The sequence below is a fragment of the Diceros bicornis genome, chromosome 14, assembly GCF_020826845.1.
Source record: "Diceros bicornis minor isolate mBicDic1 chromosome 14, mDicBic1.mat.cur, whole genome shotgun sequence".
Classification (NCBI taxonomy): Eukaryota; Metazoa; Chordata; class Mammalia; order Perissodactyla; family Rhinocerotidae; genus Diceros; species Diceros bicornis.
In genome coordinates this window covers 33950372-33967211 of record NC_080753.1, presented here as the reverse complement: position 1 = coordinate 33967211, position 16840 = coordinate 33950372, and the positions used below count along the sequence as shown (strand labels likewise).

The following is a 16840-nucleotide window of genomic DNA, read 5'->3' as shown; positions in this document are numbered from 1 at the left end:
CCCTTGGTGACCTCATCCATTCTTAAGGCTTTAAATATCATTTACATGGTGTGACCTCTCAAATCTATTTCTCCAGCTCAGACATTTCTCCTAATTTCCAGACTCATCTGTCCAACTGTCAATCTAACAACCTCACTTTTATTTCTAATAGGTATCTCAGCTCCATCTCTTAAACTGAACGCCTGTACATATGCTCCTTTCAGAGTCTTCCCCATCTCCGCTGACAGCAACTCCATCTTTCTACTTGCATAGTCCAAAATTCTGGATGTCCTCCTTGACTCCTCCTTCTCATTCCCAGATTTAATTCATTAGGAAATGCTGCAAAGTCAATCTTCAGAATGTTTATCCAGAATCAAATCATTTTCCACTATTACACCATTCACACCAGTGGAAGCCATGGACATCTCCATCCTGGAACACTGCACTACTTTCCTGCTGCTTCCCTAGTGCCTCCCAGTTCTGCTCTTAGCACAGCAGCCACTGTAGTCCTTTTATTTATTTATTTATTTATTTATTTTTTAAATTTTTTGTTTATTGCAGTAACATTGGTTTATAACATTGTAAAAATTTCAGGTGTACATCATTGTACTTCTATTTCTGCATGGACTACATCATGTTCACCACCCAAATACTAATTACAACCCATCACCACACACATGTACCAAATTATCCCTTTCACCCTCCTCCCTCCCCCCTTCCCCTCTGGTAACCACCAATCCAATCTCTGTCCCTATGTGTTTGTTTATTGTTGTTATTATCTACTACTTAATGAAGGAAATCATACGGTATTTGACCTTCTCCCTCTGACTTATTTCACTTTGCATTATACCCTCAATGTCCATCCACGTTGTCACAAATGGCTGGATTTCATCGTTTCTTATGGCTGAGTAGTATTCCATTGTGTATATATACCGCAGCTTCTTTATCCATTCGTCCCTTGATGGGCACTTAGGTTGCTTCCAAGTCTTGGCTATTGTGAATAACGTTGCAATGAACACAGGGGTGCACGTACCTTTGAAAATTGGTGTTTTCAAGTTCTTTGGATAAATACCCAGCAGTGGAATAGCTGGATCATATGGTATTTCTATCCTTGATTTTTTGAGGAATCTCCATACTGTTTTCCATAGTGGCTGCACCAGTTTGCACTCCCACTAGCAGTGTATGAGAGTTCCCTTCTCTCCACAACCTCTCCAACACATGTTGTTTCCTGTCTTGTTAATTATAGCCATTCTGACGGGCGTGAGGTGATATCTCATTGTAGTTTTGATTTGCATTTCCCTGATAGTGATTTTGAACATCTTTTCATGTGTCTGTTGGCCATCTGTATATCTTTTTTGGAGAAATGTCTGTTCAGGTCTTTTGCCCATTTTTTAATTGAGTTGGTAGTTTTTTTGTTGTTGAGATGCATGAGTTCTTTATATATTTTGGAGATTAAGCCCTTATCAGATGTATGGTTTGCAAATATCTTCTCCCAATTGTTAGGTTGTCTTTTCATTTTGTTGATGGTTTCCTTTGCTGTGCAGAAGCTTTTTAGTTTGATGTAGTCCCATTTGTTTATTTTTTCTATTGTTTCTCTTGCCCGGTCAGATGTGGTGTTTGAAAAGATGTTGCTAAGACCGATGTTGAAGAGCGTATTGCCTATGTTTTCTTCTAGAACTTTCACAGTTTCAGGTCTTACATTCAAGTCTTTAATCCATTTGGAGTTAATTTTTGTGTATGGTGTAAGGTAAGGGTCTACTTTCATTTTTTCGCATATGGCTATCCAGTTTTCCCAACACCATTTGTTGAAGAGACTTTCTTTTCCCCATTGTATGTTCTTGGCTCCTTTGTCAAAGATTAGCTGTCCATAGATGTGTGGGTTTATTTCTGGGCTTTTGATTCTATTCCATTGATCTGTGTGTCTGTTTTTGTGCCAGTACCATGCTGTTTTGGTTACTATAGCTTTGTAGTATATTTTGAAATCAGGGAGTGTGATACCTCCAGCTTTGTTCTTTTTTCTCAGGATTCCTTTAGCTATTCGGGGTCTTTTTTTGTTCCATATAAATTTTAGGATTCTTTGTTCTATTTCTGTGAAAAATGTTGTTGGAACTTTGATAGGGATTGCATTGAATCTATAGATGGCTTTAGGAAGTATGGACATCTTAACTATGTTAATTCTTCCAATCCAAGAGCACGGAATATCTTTCCATTTCTTTGTGTCTTCTTCAATTTCTTTCAGAAATGTTTTATAGTTTTCGGTGTACAGATCTTTCACCTCTTTGGTTAAGTTTATTCCTAGGTATTTTATTCTTTTTGTTGCAATTGTAAATGGGATGGTATTCTTAATTTCTCTTTCTGCTACTTCGTTGTTAGTGTACAGAAATGCAACTGATTTTTGTATGTTGATTTTGTATCCTGCAACTTTACCATATTCATTTATTACTTCTAAAAGTTTTCTGGTGGATTCTTTAGGGTTTTCTATATATAAAATCATGTCATCTGCAAATAGTGACAGTTTCACTTCTACCTTTCCAATTTGGATCCCTTTTATTTCTTTCTCTTGCCTGATTGCTCTGGCTAGGACTTCCAATACTATGTTAAATAGGAGTGGTGACAGTGGGCATCCTTGTCTGGTTCCTGTTCTTAGAGGGATAGCTTTCAGTTTTTCACCATTGAGGATGATATTAGCTGTGGGTTTCTCATATATGGTCTTTATTATGTTGAGGTACTTTCCTTCTATACCCATTTTATTCAGAGTTTTTATCATAAATGGATGCTGGATCTTGTCAAATGCTTTCTCTGCATCTATTGAGATGATCATGTGATTTTTGTTCTTCATTTTATTAATGTGGTGTATTACGTTGATTGATTTGCGAATGTTAAACCATCCCTGCATCCCTGGAATAAATCCCACTTGATCATGGTGTATAATCTTTTTAATGTATTGTTGTATGCGATTTGCTAGTATTTTGTTGAGGATTTTCGCATCGATGTTCATCAGTGATATTGGCCTGTAATTTTCTTTTTTTGTGTTGTCCTTGTCTGGTTTTGGTATCAGGGTAATGTCAGCTTCGTAGAATGAGTTAGGGAGCTTCCCCCCCTCCTCAATTTTTTGGAAGAGTTTGAGAAGGATAGGTATTAAGTCTTCTTTGAATGTTTGGTAGAATTCACCAGGGAAGCCGTCTGGTCCTGGACTTTTATTTTTGGGGAGGTTTTTGATGACTGTTTCGATCTCCTTACTGGTGATTGATCTATTCAAATTCTCTACTTCTTCTTGATCCAGTTTTGGAAGGTTGTATGATTCTAAGAATTTATCCATTTCTTCCAGATTGTCGAATTGGTTGGCATATAGTTTTTCATAGTATTCTCTAATAATCTTTTGTATTTCTGAGGTGTCTGTTGTAACCTCTCCTCTTTCATTTCTGATTTTACTTATTTGTGCCTTCTCTCTTTTTTTCTTGGTGAGTCTAGCTAAAGGTTTGTCTATTTTGTTGATCTTTTCAAAGAACCAGTTCTTGGTTTCATTAATTTTTTCTATTGTTTTTTTGGTCTCTATTTCATTTATTTCTGCTCTGATTTTTATTATTTCCCTTCTTCTACTGATTTTGGGCTTTGTTTGTTCTTCTTTTTCCAGTTCCTTTAGGTGCATTGTTAGATTATTTGAGATTTTTCTTGTTTGTTGAGATAGGCCTGTATTGCTATAAACTTCCCTCTTAGAACCGCTTTTGCTGTATCCCATAAATTCTGGCATGTCGTATTTTCATTTTCATTTGTCTCCAGGTATTTTTTGATTTCTTCTTTGATTTCTTCGTTAACCCAGTCGTTGTTCAGTAGCATTTTGTGTAATCTCCATGTATTTGTGGCTTTTCTGATTTTCTTCCTATAGTTGATTTCTAGTTTCATACCGTTGTGGTCAGAAAAGATGCTTGGTATTATTTCAATCTTTAAATTTATATTTCAATATTTAAATTTATGGAGACTTGTTTTGTGGCCTAATATGTGATCAATCCTGGAGAATGTTCCATGTGCATTTGAAAAGAACGTGTATTCTTCGGTTTTTGGATGGAATGCTCTGTATGTATCTACTAGGTCCATCTGTTCTAGTGTGTTGTTTAAGGCCAATGTTTCCTTATTGATCTTCTGTTTGGATGATCTATCCGTTGGTGTAAGTGGAGTGTTAAAGTCCCTTACTATTATTGTGTTACTGTCTATTTCTGTGTTTATGTCTGTTAATAATTGCTTTATATATTTAGATGCACCTACATTAGGTGCGTAGATATTTACAAGTGTTATATCCTCTTGTTGGATTGTTCCCTTGATCATTATGTAATGCCCTTCTTTGTCTCTTTTTACAGTTTTTGTTTTAAAGTCTATTTTGTCTGATATGAGTACTGCTACCCCAGGTTTCTTTTCATTGCCATTTGCGTGGAGTATCTTTTTCCATCCCTTCACTTTCAGTTTGTGAGTGTCTTTAGGTCTGAAGTGTGTCTCTTGTATGCAGCATATATATGGGTCTTGTTTTTTTATCCAGTCAGCCACCCTATGCCTTTTAATTGGAGCATTTAGTCCATTGACGTTTAAAGTAGCTATTGATAAGTATGTACTTACTGCCATTTTTTAACTTTTTTTTTTTTCTCAGTGTTTTAGTAGTCCTTCTCTGTTCCTTACTTCTTCTATACAGAATTGATGGTCACTTTAGTTTGACCTCTGTCTGAAAGCTGTACTCTTTAACTACCCTCCTCCCTCCTTTTATGTTTTTGATATCATATCCAACCTCTTTTTTGTGCATTTGTATCCATTACGTTCTAATCGTGGAAATAGATAATTTTTCCTATTTATGGTCTTCTCTTTTCCCCTTAAATCAGTCCCTTTAACATTTCTTGTAACACTGGTTTCTTGGTGACAAACTCCTTTAATTTTTGCTTATCTGGGAAAATTTTGATCTCTCCTTCCATTTTGAATGATAACCTTGCTGGGTAGAGTATTCTTGGCTGTAAGTTTTTTCCTTTTAGCACTTTAAATATATCGTGCCATTCTCTTCTAGCCTGTAAGGTTTCTGCTGAGAAGTCAGCTGATAGCCTTATGGGGTTTCCTTTGTATGTAACTTGACATTCTCTTGCAGCTTTTAGGATTCTCTCTTTATCTTTAATTCTGGACATTTTGATTATGATGTGTCTTGGTGTGGGCCTCTTTGGGTTTATCTTGTTTGGGGCTCTCTGTACCTCCTGTACCTGGATGTCTGTTTCCTTCCTTAGGTTAGGGAAGTTTTCATCTATTATTTCTTGAAATAGATTCTCTGCCCCCTTGTCTCGCTCTTCTCCTTCCGGGACACCTATAACACGGATGTTAGTGCGCTTGATCTTGTCCCAGAGGTCCCTTAGACTGTCCTCACCCTTTTAAATTCTTTTCTCTTTTACCTGTTCACCTTGGGTAATTTCTTCTAGTCTTTCTTCCAGCTCACAGATCCGTTCTTCTGTATCCTCTACTCTGCTTTTGAGTCCCTCTAATGAATTTCTCATTTCCAGTATTGTATTCTTCATTTCTGATTGGTTCTTTTTTATATCTTCCATTTCTTTGTTGACATTCTCACTGAGTTCATCTATTCTTCTCCCCAGATCAGTGAGCATCCTTAACACTCTTAGTTTGAACTCTCTGTCGGGTAGGTTGCTCATTTCTGTTTCACTTAGTTCCTTTTCTGGGGTTTTGTCCTGTTCCCTTACTTGGAATGTATTCTTTTGCCTCCTCATTTTGCCTCTTTCCCTGTGCTTGTATCTATGTATTAGGTAGGTCAGCTACGTCTCCTGCTCTTGGATAGGTGACCTTATGTAAGTGATGCCTTAGGAGGCTTCCAGTGTGCTTCCCTCAGTTCTCAATGTTCCAGGGGTGGCCCCTATGTGGGCTACGTGTGTCCTTCTATTGTGGCCTGTTAGCTCTCCCTATAGGCGCCCAGGGAGGCTGAGTTATGCTCCTGGCCAGCTGTTGTAATGCTCAGCTGCTTGTAGTTGTTGTGGGCCCTTCAGTCTCTTTATCAGGTGTGGGGAGCCCCAGCACAGTTGGCTGCAAGTTCTAATACCACATTTGTGTTGCAGTATTTCTTTTAAGTGAGTAGGCCCCCAGTGTGGCAGGTTGTTAGGCTCAGGGCCTTACAATTGCTGTAAACCTCTAGCCTACTAGGTCTCTTGTCAGCTCTCTGAGGATTGCAGCTGGGTGGGGCTGCCCTTAGGCACAGGAGCACCCAATTGTTTCAGGCTTTGGAAGGTGGGGCAAACCTCCTATGTGGATCTTTGAGAAGCACAAGTCTTCTGCAGCTGACAAGCCCTGTTGCCCACAGGTCCACACACACAGTCAACACAGTCCTGCCCCGTGTGAGCGCCCCGACCTCCCCAAGCGGACCCAGTCTCTCCATGGCGGGAGCCCCACACACTCCGCCACCACCCCACACTCTCCACCTGCTCCTTGTGCACACCCTGCCCCGCTCAAGTCAGCTCAGTTGCCAGGCTGCAGAGAATCCAGTCACCAATCTATGCAGGCCCACACGTTGCCTGAGGGCTTGTTGTTGGGTGGGGCCAGTCTCTAGGGTGGGCTGCCTGCCCTGGCTGAGCTGGATTAAATCGGTGCTCTAGCGGGTGGAGCAGACCCTGGGCTAGCAGGTCTCAGGGAGAACTCCAATGGCGTCTGTGTCAGCATGCTCACACCAGGCCACAACAATGGCTGCCGCCAATGTCCCAGTCCCTGGAGAGGTCTCACCCCTCACCGAGATGCACTCAGGGCCTATTAGGTGAGTCTCTTGTCACCGAAGCACTGTGCACCTTTCTTTCTGGTGATTTTAGGATGCTTTCTGGAACGGGTGAGTTTGTGCGCGGGCCCTTTAAGAGCCAGTTTTAGTTTCTTTGTGAACCGGGTTTTCTGGGGGTGCTACCCAATGCTTTAGTAGCAGGCAAAGTCAGATATTATGCCGCTGGTCTCGATTGTGCTGGGTCCACAAAATGCCCACAGCGGGGGCGCTCCCCGGCTCAGGGACCTGCACCTCCAGGGAGGGTGCGTACCTGTGCGCTGCTCGCAGCGGCCGTGAAGCTGGCGGCTTGTGAAGGCGGCGTTTTTCCTCTCTAGAAGGGAGTCTCTGCCTCTTCTACCCCAGTTAGGATTGTCCGTTGTTGCAGGAGTTCCTCTTATCCAGTTTTCAGTTCTGTCTCAGGGGTAATTTTTCCACGAGTAGTTGTAAATTGGCTGTGTCCACGGGAGGAGGTGAGTTCAGAGTCTGCCTACGCCGCCATCTTGACTCCGCCCCCATTGTAGTCCTTTTAAAGGAGAAGTCATACCGTGTCCCTCTCCTGCGCTAAACTGTCTTGTAACTCCCCATCTTACTCAGAGCAAAGGCCAAAACACTTTTAACATCTTCCAGGCCTACGTGGTTCTAGCTGCACCTCTATATCATCTCGATTGCTCTCTGCTCCAGCCATACTGGCCCCCATGCTCTTCCCAGAATACACAGACACATTCCTGCCCTAGCGCATTTACACTGGTGGTTCCCTTGCCTGGAAAGAACTTCCCCCAGACATCCTCGTGGATAATTCCTCATGCCCTTCACATCTTTCCTCAAAGGTCACCGTCCCAGTGAGGCCCACACTAACCGCTCAAATTAAAACAGCCATCTTCCCTGTCCCCACCTCCAGCCTTTGGATCGCCTTCCCGCCTGCATTCTTTCCATAGCACTTAACACCTTTTAACATAAACACTTTCCTTATTTACTGCTCTTATAGCATGTAGTCTGTCTCTTCCCACTACAACATATGCTCCACAAGGCCAGCAATTTTTCTGTTTTTACTTCATTGATGTTTCCCTCATGCAAAAATAGTGTCACACATTGACACACAACCCATATTAGGTGAATGAATGATCAGTGTAGAGCACCTCCCTATTCTACAGACAGTATCTTTAATAATGTAACCTCAGGCCACGTGCTATTTTGTGGCAGCTACAGCACAACCTGCACTCACACTGTCATCAATACTACCTGCACTTTTCTCACAAGTGCTGCTCTCCCCTCCCCCTCCCTCCATCTCTCCCTCCCAGACAACTCTCCTGCACACCACAGCACACAATACATTTCTCTCTTCAGAAAACAATGATCTCGACTTATGGGTCCTATTTGCCAAGCAAATATAAATCTAAAGTAGACTCTGCTTTAAATCATGAGTTTGGATTGGAGCCAGCACTAGGATAACTAGAGCTAAGGGCCAGGAGAGAGGGCAGGCTGCAGAGCAGAAGAATCCCAACAGGAACTTATCTAGCATAAGAAATTATGAGATCCCTCCTCTCTAATTTGAGAATCTGGCTCTTTTGAGAAGGTTGGGAAAAGGTGGAAATGACAATCAAGCCCTAGATGGAGAGCAGAGCTGGATGAGCCTGAAAATTCATCTCTGGACACCACGGATGCCAGTGTGCAGGGCTGCCTTGCCTTGTGGGGACAATGACAGGCCAAACGACTCCTGCTGCTATCAGAGACACGGGTCCCACAGAGAAGAATACGACCAGCAATTGTACACAAGAATAAGAACAGGCCTAATCCTCTACATAAACAAACACCCAAAAGGGGGCTGAGGCCAAGACCCAGGCCTTAGTCTAGGCTGAGCCAGTCACACGCAGCCCTTGCAGCCACGGTCCTGGAGACACAAGGCCCAAATGATGTCTAAGTCCCTGCAATTACAGGTCCTGATGGGACAAGGTTTACTGACGGGCCAAGGACAAAGGAGCAGAGAGATAACCCAGCCCAGGAGTGGCCGTGTCAAAGCCCACGATGCACTGAGCACTGACTGGACACGGGCCTGATCCATGCTCAACTCCTCACAGCCTTCTCCTGTCCCCACCTGCAACAGACTCAGCACAGCAAACACATGGATTCTGGAATGTTCTGAACGCTTCCATTTATTTCCTCTCCTAAATTTTAGAAATATTCTTTTTGAATTAACCCATTAATCTTTCATGGCAAGAATTTGAAAAAGCAGATTCATATCCAGATTCTTATTTTCAGTTAGGAAGTAAGAAGTTGCAGCTTAGTGCACATGAAGTTAAGACAGGGATAGAGATGGCCCAGCCCCATCTCTGCTGGAACGGAAGTTGATCAGGGAAGAGAATACAGGTCAGTGTGGGGAAGAGTTTGTAGTAGGTACAGGGTGGGCCAGTCTCCCCACCTCCTCACATTATGGTTATAGGAACATTCAGATGCCCTTTGCAGAAAGACAAGTCAGAGATTCCTGAAGTCACAGTGGGAGGGGTCATAAACAAATCTTGCATCACTCAGTCCCCCATAAGGCAGCTGTCTCACACTACAGAAGAAAATAATCATGAACAAATTCAAATCAGTGACTGTAATTGGTAACATTCTGAACAGCCCACCGCAGGTTCAAAATGTCCCAACCAAAGAATCCCCATGACCCAGTCCTGCCCCTCTGCCTCAACCTCTCCCCACTTCAGGCCCTCCAGAATCTCACCTCTTGGGAGAGACACTTCAGAGCCCTGGGCACTGTTGCTGCCTGGGGTAGAACACAACAGGATGTGGTCAGAGCCTACAGGAGACGAGACTAAAGGGGGAATTATGGGATGGGTGAGCTCCCCCCAGGGGATCCCGTCTATACTATCCCAAAGGTCTCAGGTTCCTCCCCACTCCATATTTACCTGCAGCCTGGGTGTAGCTCCCTCCTTTTCCACCTGTGGGAAGAAAACATCCTGTGAGAAACCAGAGAGGAGACCGGGCCATGAGGCCCTAAAGGAACCCCCTAGTCTTAGACCCCAGTGAAGTTTCCAGACCCTGTAGTCTGTGACTACAGACCCAAGGCAGAATCAGGAAACATGAGGACAGTACATATGTAGGGACTGGACCAACCACCCTCCCGGAGGTCTGTCCTCAGCAGTGACCTTCCCCTCTGTCCTGTGACTGCTGGGAATCAGGTCCCCACCACCAGACTCATCAACGTGATAAATTTGTCCTTCATTATTACATGTGCATTAATAAGGAGCAAGTGTTAGCCAATAGGGCCCCACATCAGGAAAGAACAGGTGGGTGTGGACGGTACTTCCCATTAAGGAGGCAGGACAAACTTCTATCTGGGCTTGAAACCCCACAGTGGAACAAGAAAACTCAGGCCCTACCCCTTCCTTACCCGAGTGCTTCTTCCTCCGGATCACATCTCCAGCCACCACAGCTCCAGTGACCACAACTGCAAGGAGAACCAGGCCAGCAATGATGCCCACAATGGGGATGATGGACTCAGGAAGCAGCTCTGGGAAGGGAAGGGAAGGGAAGGGAAGGGAAGGTGAGGGCCCTGACCCCCAGGCCTCAACCCCATCCCTGCTGAAGGTCTCCAGAAGGGCTCCTGATTTCCCTGAGTAGAGGCTCTGAGCCCACGTCTCCCTTCTTACTCCACCTCAGGGTGAGGGGCTCAGGCAGCCCCTCATGCTGCACATGGCACGTGTATCTCTGCTCCTCTCCAGAAGGCACCACCACAGCCGCCCACTTCTGGAAGGTCCCGTCCCCTGCAGGCCTGGTCTCCACAAACTCGGTGTCCTGGGTCAGGTCCTCCCCATCACGCTGCCAAGTCAGGGTGATCTCCGCAGGATAGAAGCCCAGGGCCCAGCACCTCAGGGTGACCTCGTGGTCAGAGATGGCATAGTGGGTCACATATGTCTTTGGTGGGTCTGAGGGGAAGGGTCAGAAAATTCAAGAACTTTGTATCTGTCTTGGGCCACTGAAGCAGCGCTCATGTGACCATCCTGAGAATGGACAGGACAACTGGACTGGGGGAATGGAAGCACAAAATCCAGTCACCAGCCTGGATACAGGCTTCAAGGATGATCTCTTTTTCTTTGGAAATTTCTAGAATCAGGGTGAGACAGCCCAGGGTATGAGGCAGGTTTTTGATGGGAAGAAAAGGGATTTCTGGTCCTGACCTGGGTGGAGGCCGAGTGACTCAGAAAAGCTGGAGTCAGACCTCAGACACACAGAGTGTGGGGCAGAGAACAAGAACTGAGAGATAAAGTCCCAGAGCTGCTTCCAGAGACAAAGGGAACCAATTGTCAGTTATTTCAAGTTAGGTTCCCCTTCCATCCCCGAGAGAGTGGACCCCTTAATGTCCCTGAGAGGAAGGCGCGCCCTCTGGGGGAGTCACTCTCTGGTACCGGATCTGAAAACCCAAACGGACTTAGTCTTCTGACCCACAGGACGGGAGTGTTCTGGTGTCATCCTATTTTCCTCCTCTCCTCGTAAGAAGCCCTCAGCCTGAGGGGAGATCGGGGAGGCTCCGCGGCCCCTAGTACCTACGCACTGCAGCGTCTCATTCCCGTTCTCCAGGAATCTGCGGAGCCACTTCACGCACGTGCCCTCCAGGTAGTTTTTGTGCTGTTCAGATGCACCTGCCGCCTCCCACTTGCGCCGGGTGATCTGAGCCGCCGTGTCCGCCGCGGTCCAGGAGCGCAGGTCCTCGTTCAGGTAGAGGTGATCCACGCCGTCGTAGGCGTACTGACTGTACCCGCTGAGGAGGCTCCCATTTGGCCCCACGTAGCAACCGTGCGTCCACTGGAAGGTGTGAGACACTAACCCCGCCCCCTGGGTCAGCCCCGCGACTGTGGTCAATCCCGCCCCCGACCCGACCACCAGGCAGCCTTTAAGCCTAAACTGAAAAGGATACCAGGCAAAAGTCCCCGCTGGCTCTACCTAGGTGGAGGGGCCGGGCGGGTCCCGCAGCCCTGGGGTGAATCTCGGACCTGGAGACTCACGGAGACCCCGGCCCGGCCGTGGGGGTGGGGGTCGTGACCTGGACCGGGGCAGCGTCGCTCACCGGCCTCGCTCTGGTTGTAGTAGCCGCGCAGGGTGTTAAGTTCCATTCGTAAATTCTGTGCGGTGTCCTTGACGTTCCGCGTCTGCTCCTCCCAATACTCCTGTCCCTCCTGCTCCACCCACGGCGCCCGCGGCTCCATCCTCGGACTCGCGGCGTCGCTGTCGAACCGCACGAACTGCGTGTCGTCCACGTAGCCGACGGCGATGAAGCGGGGCTCCCCGCGGCCGGGCCGGGACACGACGGTTTTGAAATGCCTCAGGGAGTGGAAGCCTGGGGGCGGGGAGGGGCTGAGACCGGGTCCGACCCTCCTCCCGGCGCGGGTCCCGGGTCCAAGGGTGATGGGGACGGGAGGTGGCGGGGCGGTGGCGAAGGGATCGTGAGACGGAAAAGGAGTGGCGAACCGAGAAGGGGAAGGACTTACCTTACGGTAGAAAGAGGAGGGAGGGGGAGGAGGAAAGGGTCAGGACGGAAAGGGGTCGTGTTGGGGGTGGTCTGGGCCTGAGTCCGCGGAGACGCACCTTCCCCGGGGGTCCTGCGTCCCCGCCGCGCGGTCCCCTCGCTCCGCCCCCCGCAGAGGCCGTTTCCTCCGACCCAGCACTGACTCGCCCAGGTCTCAGTCAGGGTCAGGGCCCCCGAGAGCAGCAGGAGGAGGGTTCGGGGTGCCTTGACTCGCATCCTCTGGGTCTGGGGAGAGTCGGAGAACTGGCGGGTCCATGGAGACTGTGTAACCGGGAACGGCGGAGACGCTGATTGGCGTCTCTAGAAACCGGACACGCAATGAGAGTGACAACTGGGGCCGCGTCATGAGTCTCCAGGTGGGAGGACCTGACACAGGTTGTGAGAGGGAGAAGTGAAACTCAGGGAGACGGACTCCCCAACACTGAGCTTTCCCGCCCCAGACACCGCCCTCGGGCCTGAGACCCTGAGAGCCACGTCCGGGGACCTGAGACTTTGCCCTGACCCCTCTCCTCCTGCACCAAGAGCTCTTTGTCACACTGTCTCCCTGAGTCCTGGCCCCGGGGGTGTCTGAGGAAACCACGGAGAGACCCCCCCCAGGCTGGGATCAGCCCCTTTCCCTCCTCTTACTGGAATCACTTTCCCTGAAATGGACTCCCTGCCTCCCACCCCTTACCTCTGCCCCTGGACTCTTCTAGAAGAAAGCTCACCCCCAGGGAACTTGATACTAGTGAGTGAGCTCGCCTTGGGAATGGAGGTGGCAGAACAGGGGTTTTCTCTTTACATCTGAAGGAGTTGCACCTGGAAACACTAGCTAGAGATTCCCATAGACATCAGGTTCCTTTCTGTTCATTAACTACAGTGGGTAACACAATCTTGAAAACCCCTGAACATCAGGAATCTAATCTATGAAAGAAGTGAATTTAGCCCCTTTATATATAAAAGTATCTAAACAGTACTGCAATCAGACTCACAAAGCTCCTAAGTTTTACTTTCCTGGACAGTATATCTGTGATTCCAGGTGGCTGTACTTTAAAATGATCTTCATTCCATAGCCTTGAGTGTGTCTGTGTGAGTCCCCACATATCCTCAGTACAAAGAAGCACATGGAAGCAGTTTATTTCTGTATATTCCAACTAGGGTCACCTACAAGCTTTAATCACCTCAAAGTTGCCAGTGCTCAATGGGGTCAAGACACCCTTCAGCAGTGCCCCTGCATTACCTATTTTTATGAGTTATTCAAATTTAAGCAGTGCGCATGTTTTATCAGGACACTTATTATATTTTATTTTATTTTTTTTATATTTATTTATTTATTTTTTAATTTTTTGTTTATTGCAGTAACATTGGTTTATAACATTGTAAAAATTTCAGGTGTACATCATTGTACTTCTATTTCTGCATGGACTACATCATGTTCACCACCAAAATACTAATTACAACCCATCACCACACACATGTACCGAATTATCCCTTTCACCCTCCTCCCTCCCCCCTTCCCCTCTGGTAACCACCAATCCAATCTCTGTCCCTATGTGTTTGTTTATTGTTGTTATTATCTACTACTTAATGAAGGAAATCATACGGTATTTGACCTTCTCCCTCTGACTTATTTCACTTTGCATTATACCCTCAATGTCCATCCATGTTGTCACAAATGGCTGGATTTCGTCGTTTCTTATGGCTGAGTAGTATTCCATTGTGTATATATACCACAGCTTCTTTATCCATTCGTCCCTTGATGGGTATTTATCCAAAGAACTTGAAAACACCAATTTGCAAAGGTACATGCACCCCTGTGTTCATTGCAGCCTTATTCACAATAGCCAAGACTTGGAAGGACACTTATTATATTTTAAACTGATAACATAAGGAGGCAGTTAGTATTTAGGCAGCCCCACAGAATGAATTGTTGATGCAAATAGTCAATAATCAATCTATAGTAAAGAATAGAAGAGAGTTTTCTTCAACCCAAACTGAGGACTAGCCCGGGAGTGCAGCCTTCGCCAAAGAAGAAAGTGCTCTAGAGAAGTATGGTTTTCGGCACAGTTTATATACCACTTCAGAACAAAGAACATACAGCAAGCATGACAGGGGTACATTCCTTCAAGGTTTCAAGGAGACATTTTGTTACAGTGGGTCAACATGACCCTGTCATCTGGGAAGAGAAAATTATCTTCAAAGGAGTACAGGAATTGGAGTCATAGGGAGGGAGGCATGCATCTCTATCTTCAAAGAGTATATCTTTACTTTAGGGTAATGTTGAAAGCAAATGTACAATGTATGTTTGACTCACAATGTAAGTCAGCACAATGTAAGTCAGGCTTTTTTTTCTGCATAAAGTTCAGGTCAAATCAGGTATACACCAGAGTGGCTCTCCTACACACCTCAATATGTGAAAATTTCTTATATCATTTTCCCCTTTTGATCAATAATCTTTCAATAGAAAGCATTAATGATCAAGATATTTGTCCCATAAAGCCAGGGTGGTTCCTTCCTGCTCTGGATCCATCATGTCCCACAGAGCTGGGCTTTTATTTTTATTGACTTGCCTGGTTATCCAGGTTGGGGGGAAATAGTCAAATATAATTGACAAGCATGGAGGTATATGCTGATGGGGGAAGTATTTTTATAGGTTATACATATCGTAAATTAGATCGAATTGTTGTATAAGCATTGTACATGTACTTTTATGTGGCTTTTTGCAATCACATTGTTTATAACGTTTATAGAACAGATATAATAACAATAATAAGAAGCCAATTAATAATATTTGAAATAACCAATGTGGAGTAGGCACAGATTTAAAGAGACAAGAGAAGAAACCAAAGAATCTGCTATAGGTATTTTGGCTATTTTGTACTAATTTAAGTATTTGTTTGCCTCCCTTATCTACTGTTATGATAAATTTGGGCAGACTGATTTAATATAGTAATAAGATCTTCAGTTGCTACCTGTAATGATTTTTCAGCCCAATTAGATTCCGTTGAAATTACATCTTGTGGTGGATGTAGTCCTATTTCTCAAAGCATTTGATAATCAATATCAATATGAGTATACATCTTATTAAAGCTAGGCAGTTCTGTTTGACTAGAAAAGCCGGTATTACACAATATAGAAGTAAAGTTATGACAAAAGATATTTTTTTGACAATACAGGTCAAAAAGAAAGATGGAGGTGTTTTTTAAACCTTCTGAACAAAATTTTCTTCTACTCACATACCATATATCTTTTTGTATGTGTGTAGTTGTTATAGGATAACTGGTAGTAAATCCGGAGTTCCATCGTTGTTCAAGGCATAGCCACATACATTGTTGGAATTCACAAATCTGAATGGATATAGGGGTCCAGTAGGAATTACTTGATAGTTAGGCCCATCTTCCCCCAAGAGGGAGAATCTTAGAGGTAGAACTTAAAATGATCCCTATTCCTACCAATTGAACAACATCATATGCGTGGCTTGTTGTAAGTTTAGGCGCTAAAGCTGTGATAGAACACTTACGTGAATTTCAGGATTCTTTGATAAATTTCCATAAGTTAGGTGAACTATATAACTTCCATAGATGTACATTTTGGGCTTCTGCTGTGAGCAAAGAAGGCCATTGACCCATTGCTACTTCGACTCCATTTGAATTAGCATGTCTAAAAAGCCCTTCTTGAATTAAAGGGCATGCTCTTTCCCATTGTTGGGTATGGGCATTTTCTGCCATGATACGTTCAGTCTGTTTTAACCACTTTGTTAGTACTAAATTATCAGCCCAAGCAGATTTCCATCCTTTACTTTCTTCTTGCAATAATAGCCCCTCCAATTTACCATTTGGGTTAGAATATTTTTTTCTTCTGAATGTCTTTCTTCAGTAAAAGTAAATTCAGCCTGTCCAAGATTACCTAACCCTGATCCTATCGCTCCAAAGTTTGCTTTGTCCTTTTGGGCCAGTGCTGATTAATCCACCAAATGTGTTGTTGCCACTGCAGCTTAACATCATTGGTGCAATTAGGATAAAGGTTTTGGACCCAAAAATGTTGTGTTCCCCAGACTAATGTTAAATGGATAGTACTAACACCTGAATATATCTTTGTTAGAGTATGCCATAGGTTTTTCTGTAATCTTCCTGGTCTTACAGTAAGATTAAACTTAGGAAAAAGTTGAACCCAGCAGGTTACCCCTAAAATGGAATTTTTAATAGATATCCATTATTTTTTCTTATTTCGTTTTAGGCCATTGCATTCACAAAAACATGGTTTATAAGTACATTGGCTATTTTGATATACTGAGCAAGCAGCCACTAATTTTTTTCCATCAGATCCATGAACTTTTCTTAATAATTGATCATCTATGTTTATAGATACTTAATAATTGATGTTCTAAGTTTATAGATACTTAGTGGTCAGTTTGTTGGGTATTTTATACACTGCAAGTTAGATTTGTATTAGGTAATATTTTCTGAAAGTTTTCCCTTACAATGGCCCTCTGTAATATACATATACCAAAAAGTAAGTTCCAAAAGCCAAGAGAATATTAGGGTACACTCAAGGAATCGTAAACATTTTATCTAAGTCGTCATCATACT

The 16840-nt window shown here is 44.5% G+C and overlaps 1 protein-coding gene across 16 annotated transcripts in view; it reads right to left on the bottom strand.

Annotated features, from left to right (window-relative positions):
• Positions 1-16840, bottom strand: part of LOC131413868 (HLA class I histocompatibility antigen, alpha chain G-like) — a 105671-nt gene that overhangs the window by 18747 nt on the left and 70084 nt on the right. For 9 of the 16 annotated variants that reach the window (XR_009222043.1, XR_009222048.1, XR_009222045.1 and 6 more), the window contains exons 1-6: positions 12332-12540; positions 11814-12083; positions 11293-11568; positions 10399-10674; positions 10140-10259; positions 9655-9687 (exon numbers count right to left, since the gene is read on the bottom strand). The exons of 1 other annotated variant lie outside the window; for it this stretch is intronic. Coding sequence is in view for 8 of the 15 variants with exons in the window: in XM_058554818.1 (XP_058410801.1) it covers positions 9655-9687; positions 10140-10259; positions 10399-10674; positions 11293-11568; positions 11814-12083; positions 12332-12488 (1132 nt within the window). In the remaining 7 variants the exon portion in view is untranslated. Of the gene's footprint in view, positions 1-8886; positions 9561-9654; positions 9688-10139; positions 10260-10398; positions 10675-11292; positions 11569-11813; positions 12084-12331; positions 12543-16840 lie in introns of those variants that run through there. 6 more of the 16 variants (XM_058554815.1, XM_058554812.1, XM_058554819.1 and 3 more) reach the window with 6 other exon arrangements.